The sequence below is a fragment of the Notolabrus celidotus genome, chromosome 15 (assembly GCF_009762535.1).
Source record: "Notolabrus celidotus isolate fNotCel1 chromosome 15, fNotCel1.pri, whole genome shotgun sequence".
Classification (NCBI taxonomy): Eukaryota; Metazoa; Chordata; class Actinopteri; order Labriformes; family Labridae; genus Notolabrus; species Notolabrus celidotus.
Window position 1 is genome coordinate 20222350 of NC_048286.1, and position 14522 is coordinate 20236871.

Below are 14522 nucleotides of genomic sequence, written 5' to 3' on the forward strand. Positions count from 1 at the left end.
CAGCCAGAAAAGGGTGTTTCTAAAGCGAGATGTCAATCATCTGTTCTGACACCTACCCCCTCAGAGTGGTTTAAGGCTTTAAAAACAGAGAAGGTATCAGTTTTGTTGTAGATGGTCTTGTTTGCTTTTGAAGGTCATAAAGAGGCATCAGTATCAGTTTCAGTCTGTTTCTAAGCCAGTTAAAAACTCATCATAGTGCCTTTAATTAAAACTACAAAGTGTTGCTTCTAGCTCTCTAGCTCTGTGACTTTAAAGGTTACTTACTTTACGTAAAAGAGGTGTTTAAGAAATTCTTGATGACTGACGAATATGTATTGGCGGTTAATGGGACATGTAGTTTCAGGACTGATTTTGCTGGACTGTATCCCAAAGTTTTAAAAAGAAGAAAACATCAGAAAGACTTATATCTAACTGGTACAAAACATAAAACGTCGTCTCGTGTGGACGTCGTCATTACACGTGGTTTCAAAGTTATTAGCTATGTGATTATTCACATGGCAACCTTTCAAAGGGACTCCAAGTCCCAGAATGCTTTGCGAGCTTGCAAGTCGCCTCTGGTTCTTGAAGTCCGCACATCATGATCGTTTCCGTGTGTCTAGCCTACGTTAGGTGTTGGAATCTGCTCTGCAAAGGCAAACACATGTGAAATTATTGACCAGGTAGGACAAACTGTTTATTCTACGGGCTCCAGCTCATTAAACTGTCAGCTGCACACAGAAATCCAGGTGTATTTTAAGGTCCTCTGTATTTTTTATAATGTTAATGTAGAAGCTAACGTTACAACCAGTGTGCAAAATCAGCGCTTACACGGCGATGCATTTCCTTTTGTTCGGCTAGCTTATGTAAAGAAATACTGGAGCCGAGTGGTCATAACTATCACTCATTTTAAATAAAGACACACACACCGAGAGGGTTTATTCAGGTTGTCTACTTAGCTGTTTCCAATTTTAGACGCAATGTAGCAGCAAGCCTACCACCAAACTCGACACGTCGACATTTACACGGTTAGTCTTGCTGAAGTTACATATTTATCTGCCTCACGCTTAGCTGTATAAATGTACAAGCTTCTCCCTGAATTAGCAGTGAGCTGTGTTAGGTAGCTGTAGCATTCTGCCTGTCGCAGTTATGTTGTTTACATCCGGTAATGGGAGTCTGTTGGCTAATTTGCATGACTGTAGCTGAGTTAGTTTTGGGCTATCGTGGGTTTATCTGCAGTACACGAACTTGCTCTTTTACATTCATATATGTAAGGTTCAAGCTCTGTCGTTGTCTCTAAGGTATGTGTCTTTTGTCTCTTAGGGTTGTGTGAATTTATGGAAACATGTCAAAGAAACGAGGCAGGTAAGGATCAAATCTGATATATCTCTGCTGCATTAAAGGGCATGACAGTTAAAGCACCTGTTAAGAGCTTTTAACTGGTTATGAAATAGAATGCAATTAATACTGATGCCTCCATTTGACCAACACAAGTAATGGAGACCATCAGCTGAAAGACTGGTTATTTCTATATCATTATTTACGATGCTTAAACCTGCTGCTAAGGGGGTAGGTGTCAGCCGAAGTGACATGCAGCACACTGCTGAGCAGCTATTTTATAACATTTTACACAGCAAAGATCCATAGGAAGTAGGGTTGCAAAATTCTGGGAATTTTCAAAGTTGGAAACTTTTCATGGGATTTTATGGGAAGTAACGGGAATTTACTAAATTGAAGGTTGGCTCTTAATAGGGAACTTAAATAAAGTTGGGGAAAATATATTTTAGCATTATTCTGACTAAAACAACCACATTTCATGCAAGTACATTTGAATATCTATGCTGTTCCTCAATCACATGCACATAGCACACTGCTTACTGCAGGGCTATTGAGACCACGCCCCCTACATGCACTTTTTATTTGCATGTTGAATGCAAGGGGCAACCTCCAGTCTAAAAATATGAGTCCAATACGGAAGTGCTAAAAACTGCAGTTCATCGAGGATCCGCTTGAGGCTGGCTCCGGAAGTATCGGTAGTCACATTCACATGAATGGGAAAAAGACGATCTTTACAGCAGAGATTAACATGTTCACAGCCTGGTACAAAAGACGAGTGTAGTCTGGATAGCTCATTTCTCGATCGGCACACACTTTAGAGGGGGGTGAATTTTTTTCTAACGTGGCAATTTCAAAGATATTGAGCTTACGAGTCTTCCAATGAGAGGCACAGCTGACTGCGGGAACACTGTAGCTGTTGGCAAGGAGGCTCAAAGCCCGCCTCTTTACATCACTCTTGCTCGACAGCAGCAATATGGCTGCCCCGATGATTGGCCTCAAAACAGCGCTTCAGAAACAGATGGGTGACGTCACGGATACTACGTCCATATTTTATACAGTCTATGATTGAATGGGACTTTTTTGGAGGGAGAGTGGCTTTTTTCATTGAACATTTAGAATGGGACTTTTTTGGGATTGCATTTTTGTTAATGTTTGAATGAGTTGGGTCGGGGGGATGAGTAATGTTTAACTCAACATTCATGTTTTTATTCTTCAATTAAAGAATTGATTGTTCAATAAAATATTTAACACTTATTATTTATGCTTGAATATGATACCTTTTCATTAAATTCCCATAAATTCCCAGAATTTCCAATTTGGAATAATTCCAAAATTCCCCAGCTTAACTTCCCATGGAAATTTACCAGGAACTCTCCGCAAATTTACCTGAAATTTTCCACCTCTTTGCAACCCTAATAGGAAGTGATATATTTGGTTAAAATGAATTTATATTTTTTGTCAGAAAATTCTACCTCTACACACAAGATCATCTAAGAGATAAGACGTACCACTTTGTCCACAACAAAAAGTTTCCTACAGGAGCTTTAAATTCTGAATAGTTAACTATTGTACTACATTAAACTCAATTTTATTAGAAATATATCAAAGTTGGGGCGCTGGTGGCCTAGTGGTCTAAGCGTCCCACGTATAGAGTCCTCATTGCAGAGGTCGCCTGTTCGACCCCCGGCTGGTCGACCAGCTACTGCACGTCTTCCCCCACTCTGTACTCCCCACATTTCCTGCCTCTCATCAGCTGTCCTATCCAATAAAGGCGAAAAAGCCCAAAAATGTATCTTAAAAAAAGGAAAGAAATTTATCAAAGTGAATTAAATTGGAGATTTGTGAGTTTTATTGCTACTGAAAAAATGGGCATGTGTAAATTAACTTTAAGAGTTGGATACGTGTAGTGGAACAAAAGTACAAGTTGTATCTCTGAGATGTTGTGGAGTAGAAGAACAAAATTGCCAATCTGCACACAGAAACACAGAAGTGAGAAAATTGTATCTTAAAAATATTTCAACACTGAAAACAATGCCATGTTGTAATTTTTTACTCTCCTAGGCCATATTGTGATACTTGGTTAAATTTGCAATGTTTCATATTAGTAATGCAATATTTAAGGCACTGAAACAAGTTTTCATCAGTGAGAACATGACTAAATTTTAGAAATCAATTAAGCAAGATTTCTTTGAGGGGGGGCAGATTTAAGACCATGAGACATATGATTATTATTATAATTAGACAAGCCTACACCAATATGTAGCTTTTCTGTAGAAAATATTCGCTTTATCTTCACAGTCAAACCACAAAACCCAACTGATATTGACTCCATCGCTCTTAAAGCGCCCCATAAAGAGCTGACCCCACTTCAGATCTACAGCTGATATACATTAAACTCTTCCCTCTATGTTCACAGGAAGCGTAGCAGTGGAGAGCTGAGTGAGAGCTCAGCGTCGACCCTGACCGCAGACCCAGACAACCTGTTGGGCCGCAGGATTCAGCATACCTGGAGGGAGAAGGGGAATGTGACCAAGTGGAAAGGCACTGTCCTGGAGCGGCTCACAGTGAACAGCTCCCTCTACATGGTCAAATATGACGGCTTTGATTGTGTGTACGGCATCGAGCTCTTTAAAGACAGTAGGGTGTCAAACCTGCAGGTGCTAGCAGAGAAAGTTGGTGAGTGTCAAACTTTCTATTTGATATTTCTTTGTGATTTTTTTTTTATTTAAGAATTGAGAAGAAGTGTTAATTACTGTTTTTATTTTGGTCATATTCAGTGTGTGTGTCGCTACACCAGGAATTGTTCCCAGCTATAATTTGGCACTTCATTAGGATTCTCTGTTTGAAGTTTTAGTCGGTGTATTTCTCATTCTGTCCCTCTGGTGTTGTGATTGTTGTTGCTCATGCTTACTATACAGTTCTACTTTTGTTGGTTTTAAATTCCCCACTGTTCTGTCTGAAAGAGTTGTGTAGTGTGTCTGCTTCTCCATCTTTTTCTTTTCCTTTTTTAAGGCTGATGAAAGTGAAGTCAGAGATAGAAAGTCAGAGGCAGAACGAGATGCAAAAAGAAACTGTTTTGTAAGAGTGTGATTGAAATCTCTTGGACTGAACACTAACGTGATCACTTAAAGCTAGGGTTGGTAGTCACGGAAAACTTGCATGAATTTGAATGCAGCATTTCCTCAGGAACCCTGAGCTCCTCCGAAACGACGCCCCCGCTCACATGCACGAGCGACGCTGATTCGCAACCATATGATCGTAACTGATTCAAAACCGGTCCTCAGCACATGGTTTGTGCAAAACACAAACGATGAAAACACCAAAACATTATCATAGTGAAAGCTAAAAACACAAACAGACATGGCTGCTGTTAGTACTCACAGCTGTCATGCTAGCATTATCCAGTTGTACCGGTGACACGATACCAGGAGAGAAGCTATAACACATATAATACATATAATTTTTCTGTAGGACTTACTAAATGTCATTAATTCGTCTGCTTGTCAGAGCCCCCGTGGTGAGAGCTTTTTTAGACTCTGATCCGGACTACAGTCCTGAGTAAAGCACCTCATCGGGTCAGAGGGGACAGGCCCGAGGTCGAGCGAGAGGGGCAGTAAATAGAGGCAGGGGAAGCAGAGGCAGGGGACGGGGAGTGCACGCCGGGGAAATGTACAAGCAGGAGGCGGGCAGAACGGCAGGAAGGGATTTGATTGGTTTCATAATTTGGCTCCTGATGACGGGGTTTGGTTGGTGTTTTCCCAGGTTTACTCCGGCTGTAGATAGCAGCTTTTTTTTCACTCTTTTTTAAGAACACATTATGTATTGATTGCCATCAGGACATAAAGATAATTTTAACCAGTATAACAAAAAGTGTATCTAAATCTGACTACCAACCCTAGCTTTAAGCTCAATCAATACTCAACTTTATTCAGTGAGTGGGATCAATTTTATGTGATATATATCGTTGATATTAAGGTGACATGGAACGTTTCCTTACCTCAATTAGCTAAAACAGCATCATGCCCAAGTGTTTCACCCCTTAGACATTTTATAGTGTTACAACATTAATTTCAGAATGACCCTTATTAATAGAGCAAAAGCTAAAGCAGTTACACCACAAAGCATGTAAAACTTTTCATATGTTTAATAAGAAAAAAAATGTAATTCTATGTAGTACCCCCCCCCCCCCATCCCAGTTCATAATAACTGTTATTTTAGCGTCGGTTTAATGCAAAAATCCCAATAAAAGCCATTTTAATATATGGACATGACAACATTTGGAAAACTTCAGAGATGATCAGGCACTGGATAAATACATTTTAAGCATAACAGCTAGACTACTGTGGGCTTTTTGCAGATTGGATTGCTGCTGTTTTAGCACCATGAGAGGAAAAAGTGTTACGAGAAAGCAAGGCTACACTGTGTTAGAACGTTTTCCAGTTATAAGGCTTACCAAGGCGACTTCCCTTTACAGTGAATAATAAGATCAAGGTGCCTCCTGGGGCGGAGGAGCTGGTGGGCCGGGCGGTGGAGCATCTGTTTGAGAAGGAGGACGGGGAGAAAAACGAGTGGCGGGGCATGGTGCTGTCCCGAGCCCCCATCATGACCCACTGGTATTACATCACCTACGAGAAGGACCCGGTGCTGTACATGTACCAGCTGTGGGATGACTACAAGGACGGAGATCTACGTGTCCTGCCTGAATCAGGTACAGTAACGAGGGATGTGTTGTGTTTGCATAAAACTGTTTATTGTTTCATAATTCAGAAGCTGCTGGAAGGTGGGAGGAAGAGAATGGAACTAATTTACATAGTCAACATTACAAAACACTCAACCCTTTGTTTTCCCCTGATCATTTTGAGCAGAGTTTCTGTTTGACTTCGTAATAGGCAAAGTATGTTCTGATATAGGCACTCTACTTATTATAAAGAGGCAACACTATCAGGGAAGCACTGAGTGAGGATAGGAGAGGTAACTGCGTAAGTTAAAATCGTTAGGGAGCTAAAAGTTATGCTTATTAGAATCTCGACAGGGTGAGCAGGATTGACTGATTTACATAACCATCTATTCGTTTATTTTCTTTTTCATTTGTAAATAACTTTGTAACCTTGTTTTGATAAGCGCTAGATGAATAAAGCAAATTGTTATTATATTTATATTCCCATACATTATCCTGCTTGTCACTCAGAGACACACTCACCTGGTTTACTGTTGTTGCCTGGATTGCAGGACTCAAACAGATATTGAAATATCCATGTTGTTTAGCTTACCAATTTAGGATGCTAACGGAACTCAATTTGTTTGCCACAACATTTACCAATGATGCAAAAAGAAACTTAAGTTTTTGCCACAGTGTCAACAAGCAGAATTAAAATGTGCTGGAATTCTTCTCTATGGATTGATTTTTTATAGCGTGTGTGATTGGCTAGTCTCTGGCGTTGCTCTTGTTATGCAGATTTTAATACCGTTGTTTTGGGGGTCAAAATCTAAGTATTTAACACAGCCAGGGTCTGTATGCACATCCAGCCATTAGTCTTAACGTACCATTTTGGAACGACCCATTTGGCTGTAGCGTTATCTGCATGCAAAGCTGCAAATAATTGGCCAATTAACTAATTGCGCCATGAAAGTGAGGCTAGTGCAAAACATCATATGTCCAGGGAACCTCCTGGAAAACCCCTATCCAACAAATCTGAATTGCGCATGCCTACTCCGCTTAAACATAAACAACAATAAACATGGCAAGCGGTGCCGGTGGGACTGAGAGAAGATCAAGAAATAAACAATTTTTCAGCGGAAGAAATTGACATTTTATTACAAGAATATAGAATGAACAAACAGCTATTATCAGCAAGTCAGTCACCAAAGATCATACTTTTCCAAAGGATCTGTTTGATCCCTAAATATAGGTTGTCTTCGCATTTTCGTCTTAAACGGTAATGCATAAGCACTGTGTCTGCCATCCTTTAAACGGCCTAACAGGTGCAGTAATCCTTGTGCTAGCACCTGTAATTGTGGGGTCTACCACCATCAAATTTAATGCTTTGTTGGGGTGTTAACCTGGCTCATGCATACCGCTAATCAATTTTTTTTTTCACCATTAGTACAAACAGCCTGTTTTCATTGCTAATGGCTGGACATGCAAACGGGCCCAGGTGATGAGTGGAAAAGTGTGGTGATAAACACGCATAAGGCAAAAGTAACATCTTTGGACATTGTTTCTATTATAACTTTCGCTTATAGTTTCAAGTGCAACTGAGAGAGTTGATCATTTCTTCTAATTGTTTGTGTAAGTCCACTTTTAAAAATAGTTGTTTCCACTTAAAGCTAGGGTTGGTAATCAGATTTAGATACACTTTTTGTTATACTAGTTAAAATGATCTTTATGTCCTGATGGCAATCAATACATGATGTGTTCTAAAAAAATCTACAGCCAGAGTAAACCTGGGAAAACACCAACCAATCAGCGTTTTTTGGGTGCCAAAATTTTTAAACCATTGAAATCCCTTCCTGCCGTTCTGCCCGCCTCCTGCTTGTACATTTCCCCGGCGTGTACTCCTCGTCCGTGTCTCCTGCCTCTGCTTCCCCTGCCTCTATTTACTGCCCCTCTCGCTCGACCTCGGGCCTGTCCCCTCTGACCCGATGAGGTGCTTTGCTCAGGACTGTAGTCCGGATCAGAGTCTAAAAAGCTCTCACCACGGGAGCTCTGACAAGCAGAAGAATTAATGACATTTAGTAAGTCCTACAGAAAATGTAGATGTACTGTAGCGCCCGTCCGGACGCTGTAGGGATGGCGAGCCGATTCGTGAACACGTTGATCTTTAATAACCGGTCACCAACAAAGCAACAATCAATGTTTGAATGAATGAAGAACTTCTCCTCTTGTCTCTCCTCTCTCCCGCTCACACACTCTACACCTCTCCTGATAACTTCACTAACCGTCAACACTGTAGGAATTAAGAACATCTACACTGAACACGTCTAACAAACAGTAGAGTTGTTACAGTATTATATGTGTTATAACTTTTCTCCTGATATCTTGTCACCAGTACAACTGGATAATGCTAGCAAGACAGTTGTGAGTGCTAACAATAGCCATGTTTGTTTGTGTTTTAACTTTCACTATGATAATGTTTTGGGGAAGACCGCTATTGAATCAGTCACGATCATACGGTCGCAAGTCAGCGGCGCTCGTGCATGTGAGCGGGGGGGAGGGGGCGTCGTTTTGGAGGAGCTCCGAAGGAGGAGGGGAGGGGTTAGACGGAGTCATGAGGAAATGCTACATTCAAATTCATGCTAGTTTTCCGAGACTACCAACCCCAGCTTTCAGCTACTTAAAAACTTGTTATTTCAACATTGTGTCATATGACGTTTCAATGGGGACTCATTGGGGATATGCTCCCACTCTGCCACCGTGCAACATGAAAATACAGGCTGATTTTTTCAACCCAAACACCTGTAAAACAAAGTATTAGGACACTGTTATTAATCTCTCTCCCTCTCTGGATTTCCCTGTCTGTCTCTCTCTCACTTCACTTTCATCAGCCTTAAAAAAAAATGACAGAGAGGCAGATTGACACAAAGAGAGCCGCATGAGATGAATGATGGAGGGTAATTAAGGACTGAAGTGACAAAGTAAAACAAACTTTATTCATGCACATTATGATTCATCTACAGTTCTATTGTTTATCAGTTAGAAATAACAACTAAACTGCAGACTGGACCCTCTGATTACATTGCTGAAAATAGATGAAATAATCCCTGTGATAAACACAGATCCACGTTATAAAATGTCCGTATCATCCCCACAAGGAATTATTATGCACTACAGTGGGTCCCTGGCTGGTTTCATCAATTTAAGCATGTGGAGATGTAGTTCATGTAGTAAATAATGTAGTGGACGATGCAGAAATACAGGAGAGATTGAGCCCCTTACTGAGAAAGGGGCAAAGCACAACAATGACAGCTACACAGACAGATCCATATTATATCTGCTCATGTCCTCTATACATTATCTGCATATTCAGCGCATTAGTTAAAACTAACAACCTTTGACGTGAACACAATCAGATATGGTTAGCTAAATACAAGTCAATCAGCACAGTTCTCCACTGGGTCTCATTGCTCCTCTACTTCACATCTATCTGTCTGTTATTTCTCTTAATCCTGATCCTGCTCTTTTAGACTTCTAACAGGCTCATAGTTAAAAGCTTGAGGTCCGTTGTTGACCTTTGTCATGCTTTTTATTGACAAAACTGACATTAAGATCCGTATTGATAAATGTTGAACTTTAGCATTACCAGCGGGACTCCCTTATGCTACGACACATCTAGTTGTCTGTTTATGACATGGAAGTAACATAAAACTATAAAAAAAAAAATGACTCCAGAAACTACTGTACTGTATTAATTCTTAAATTTATTTGAATGAAACTTTCAAGATCCTTTTCCTGCACATCGATTCACTGGAGTTAACCTGCAAGTTGCACTCATAGACTGTATAAAATATGGACGTAGTAACCGTGACGTCAACCATCTGTTCCTGAGCGCTGTTTTGAAGCCAATCGACGGCGGCAGCCATATTGGAAATGCCGAACTCAACCAGGCAGTGTGACATTAAGGGGCGGAGTTTAGCCGCCTAGCCAACAGCTATGTGTTCCCGTCCGGGAGTCGAGTCAGTCATGTCCTTATTTGGGCAAAAACTTGTAATCTTAATATCTTCTGAACCGTCGTGTTAGAAAAAAATTTAACCCCCTATACAGTGTGTGCCAATAGAGAAATTAGCTATGTAGAGCCAAGCTGTTTTTTGAACCAGGCTGTAAACATGTCTATTAATGCTGCAAAGATCGTCTTTTTGAATTGGTGTCTATGTGGTTTCCTGTGTTTCTGTAGCCAGCCTCAAGTGGATTCCCCACAAATTGCAGTTTATAACACTTCCGCATTGGCTTCATAGTTTGAGACCGGAGGTTGCCACTTGGTTGCGCTTTAAGTTACTTTATAGGGAACACAGCAATTTAGAGATGCACTCACCAGCTCTGCTGCTCTTACTCGGGGAGTCCACAGGATGCGTGTGCGCGGCGTTACGGCTGCGACACGGCTCTGCTCCGTCCCGGGGCTTTCGCCCTGGTCCATAGGATGCGTGTTTGGAGCGGCGCGCACTCCGGAGCAGGAAACTCAAGATCCCTCGAGAACTCCAAAACGCGCGAGAACAACACAGTATAAACTTTTCCTCGTCCTCGTCCATGGTGTCGGATATCTTTTGAGACTGACGTCTGGCCCGATGCCACAGGTTATGACGTAATGTTGAAGAAGTGGTGAAATTTACGATCTTGTGTTTGCACATGGTGTTTATTTTGAAAGTGAGCGGATGTTGCATACGATCCTCGTGCCTGACTTCCGGGATAGTTCGATCATTTCTGTGTCGATTGACGCGTGCTGGGCGCGGGGAGCGGCGAAAATAGACTCCCCGCGTATCTCTGGCAGAGCGGCGCGGCGGAACGCTCCAGAGACGGAGCTGAGACGTGCCGCAGCGCGCCCTGTGAACTCTAGAGCATTGACTTGAATGGGAACCTATTTGCTGCGACGTGCGCGGCGCAGCCGTAACGTAACGCGACGCATCCTGTGGATCTTGGGCTTTACATCTGTGCCCGGTAACTGTGATTTCTTCCCCTCTTGAATTGGACGGAATCCAACATTTTAATAACAGTGTCAACAGGCAGAGGTGAAATGTGTCAGACTCTTTTTCATGGATAATATGTGTTATGATGTTTGCAATCAGGTTGTCGATGGTGTCTCTTCTGCTGTTAAGAATCAATCACTAATGTTATGCAGTTTTGACTCTGTTCAGAATCAACTCTCTAATGCAGCCAGACAATAAATAAACTAATATATGCATTTTGTGTGAGGTTGAAAGTTCAGCTTTAAATAAGATGAGATAAGATAAGATACTCCTTTATTCATCCCCCAATGGGGAAATTCATGGAGTTACAGCAGCAAACAAAGAGGTGTACAGTACAAGAATTTAACAAGAATATATATAGAATAAAAATGTCCATCAGAGACGACAGCTTGGCCATAATTCTCCTGTCAGCCACCACTTCCACAGGGTCCAGGACTGAGCTGGCCTTCTTCACCAGTTAGTTCAGTCTTGCTCTCCTGTATCCTGTCCGCCCACAGCAGGTGAAATCCTTCAAATGTGGTGTTCGTGTCCGGTGTTAGCTCTGTTAGCATGATGCTTCTCTGCCAGTATTCCCTCCCGGTGCTGGGTTAGCTCGTCCACCTTATCGTAGATAGATCTTACATTCCCTATAAGGGTGAGTGGAGGAACAGGTCAATGTCGTCTTTTCTAAGCTTGCACCTCAGTACCAGCACGTCATCCTTGCCTCCTCCTCCTCAGCTCGCAGGGAACATCAGGCCTAGCATCGTTTAGCATCAACATGCTACGGGCTGCAACAGCTGATCTCGTATGTAAACAATGCAACCATGGTTACATGTCGGATCTCCAGACACAGACAGGATCAAAAATAGAAAAAACACCACTGCAAACGTAGCCAGTTTGGTGTCTATGGCCAACAAATGAGTCATTAAAAGTCACGACAGGCTCCAAATACAAAGATAACTAAACAGATATAAAAAAAGAGTCGAAAAAAGAAAAATGAAGAGAGAGCTGCTGCAACAAGCAGCCACTTGAATGCCGCTTAGCAACAGGATATTATATCTATAATATAGAAGATATTCGAAGATATTTTACCCCCTGAATTCTGGCTAGTTATATTTTACAACTATAAAATGGTGTGCTCCTGTTTTACTGGGTTTTTTTTGTTATCTGATGTCATTTTTCTCTCTGTCAACCAGAAAACAAACACCTACTCCCGGCTGACAGGAAGCCAGGTGAGGAGCCAGAGAGCCTTGTGGGTAAACAGGTGGAATACGTCACAGATAATGGCATCAAGAGGACGGGCTTGGTTATTTACCAGGTCCCAGCTAAGCCCACTGTATACTACATCAAATATGACGATGACATCCACATCCACGTCTATGATCTGGTGAAGACCACCTAGTACTGACTGACAACTTTCATCCTCTGTCGATGGCTCATCTCCGACCAGACCAGTCGTTACCTGTGAAAGTGTTACAGAGTCAGTTTTCTCTAGTTGGAGGTGATGTGCCGAAGTTCAAAACCGCCGTCTTCTCTTGTTTTAATTTTTTAAACTCACATTGCAAGACATGTTGGTTTTTGATTCTCAGTTTTAAGTTGACCTTGATGTTCCACTAAGAGGTCCTCTTCATTGTAAATAACGCAGGTCTGACAGTGGTTGTATAGCCCAGCAGATGAAATGGAGCTACAAGTTTTGTGAAATCATACTTGTATAGTGAAACTTTCAGACTCCAAGTTCATACTTTTGCTAAAAAAAAAACCCACAGCAAACTTAAAAAATTCATCTTTCTTACCAATACCCCTGTGTTTTACTCGTTTCTTTTTTTATATGCCTGTGCTATTTATTTCACCTGAAATATCTCGCTGTTCTGATGGTAACATTTTGGCAAACGTCGTCTGCTGTGCTTTATGTGTGTCACTGGGTAGGCCTTTCAGTTCTTTGAATATAGTTGTGATATTCATTTAACCAGTGCGCTAATTTTACCATCACAGGGAAGTCTGATTTCAGTTGAAGTGTATAGACATTGATGAGCAGTAACTGTCTCACTTCTCTCATATAAAACAGATTTATTCTTTCAGAAAACATGTATCATATTTCCGTTTTGTTTCCACATGTAAACTGCAAGTTTTCTACATTAATATAATATATGAAAAAATGATGATGATGGTGTTGTTGTCAAGTTGTTTCAAGGTGTTTGTGCTACACATTGTTTATGTAGTTCAAATTTGCCTCCAACATTGTTTAGTATTTTGGACTACGGTCTTTATTTGCCAAAAATGATATGATGTGATATGATATCTTCAGGCCTGTCCTTTGTGACTCTTAATATGTTCTGTTCTGTAAATACAATCTGAGACATTTTTATGAACATAAAACAAAGCTGCTTGAAAATAATTTACTTGTCAAGTTATTGAGAAATGTACCGCTGGATATGAATCCATCATTTCTGAGAGAAACATTTTTATAGGTTAAAGCTCCTGTGAGGAGTTTTTGAGTGGTCATGAAATGGACTTAAATAAACAGTGATGCCTCTTTATGACCTAGAAAAGCAAACAAGATTGTTAGAAAAGGTATTGATCATTTCCGTTTTGTTATTATAAAGCCTGAAATTGCTGTGAGAGGGTAGGTGTCAGATGAAGTGTTTGACAGCAAGTCAAGAAATTTTTTTTTTTCTGCAGTAAATATTCTTAATGAGTGAAATAGTTGACTGTTAGTTGAAAGCAGGAGGAGATAACATAATTTACACATGTACGGAACAAAATAAGCAAGGTCACTTAGTTCACAGGGGGGCGCCAAAGCCAACACAAACAGAAAGTTCCTCACAGGAGCTTTAAGTACTATGGACGATAAAAGTTGCCTCAAGTCAAAAGTTGATTGAAATGCTTCACTGAAATGATAGATCCTTCTCTTATTTAATGTTATACTCCGTTTTAAACTTCAATGATTATCTATAATCCTAACCTGGTAACCTCCTGGTTTATGCCTTTATATGAAGATGATATAGCAGCAGAGGTAGAGTTCTCAGAATGTGAATACTTTTATAATTAATGTACATGGAGCTCAGTGTTAATTCCCACTCTTTATATCATCATATTAGCTGGGAGAAGTCTCCTTGACTTTTCTGAATACATGTACTTCACAACAGTGAATCGACTTCCACACCCACAGCTTCAAAAGGACTGTATGAATTCAAAGCTATTTTTCTCCCAAGCACTCATCTTTATTCTGCAGATGCAATGGCAAAGTAACGTAATACATTTTTCTGTAAAATACACATTTTTTAATGTTTGTATGCCACTTTCAAAATTCTCAGTGTCTAATCTCATGGACAGTCTACACAGAAAAACCTTCTCCACCCACGCTCTGACTCCTCCCTGTATACCAAAGGGAACCAGCACATTCACTGATCTGGTCTCCCAGAACCAGCTTTAAATCAACAACCCTCTGGCTTTGAGGCCTCAGATAAAACCAACAACCCACTGTGCTGCCTGTTAGTGCTTCTCTCCAGGTTTATCTACTTCCCAGTGTATTATGGTGATTCAAAAGTATG

At 40.9% G+C, this 14522-nt stretch overlaps 1 protein-coding gene across 3 annotated transcripts; it reads left to right on the forward strand.

Moving 5' to 3' along the window:
* The first annotated feature begins 531 nt into the window (after positions 1 to 531).
* On the forward strand, positions 532 to 13366 carry LOC117826873 (spindlin-Z-like). 3 transcript variants are annotated; one of them, XM_034703277.1, is made up of 6 exons: positions 560 to 659; positions 952 to 1004; positions 1300 to 1341; positions 3731 to 3990; positions 5789 to 6022; positions 12168 to 13366. In XM_034703277.1, the coding sequence occupies exons 3-6, from the start codon at positions 1322 to 1324 to the stop codon at positions 12371 to 12373; spliced, it is 720 nt and encodes a 239-aa protein (XP_034559168.1). In that variant the 5' UTR covers positions 560 to 659; positions 952 to 1004; positions 1300 to 1321; the 3' UTR covers positions 12374 to 13366. The 3 variants fall into 3 exon arrangements, with proteins under 3 accessions (XP_034559167.1, XP_034559168.1, XP_034559169.1); XM_034703276.1 differs by lacking the exon at positions 952 to 1004 and having other exon boundaries at positions 532 to 659; XM_034703278.1 differs by lacking the exons at positions 560 to 659; positions 952 to 1004 and adding an exon at positions 707 to 725.
* The last annotated feature ends 1156 nt before the right edge of the window (positions 13367 to 14522 follow it).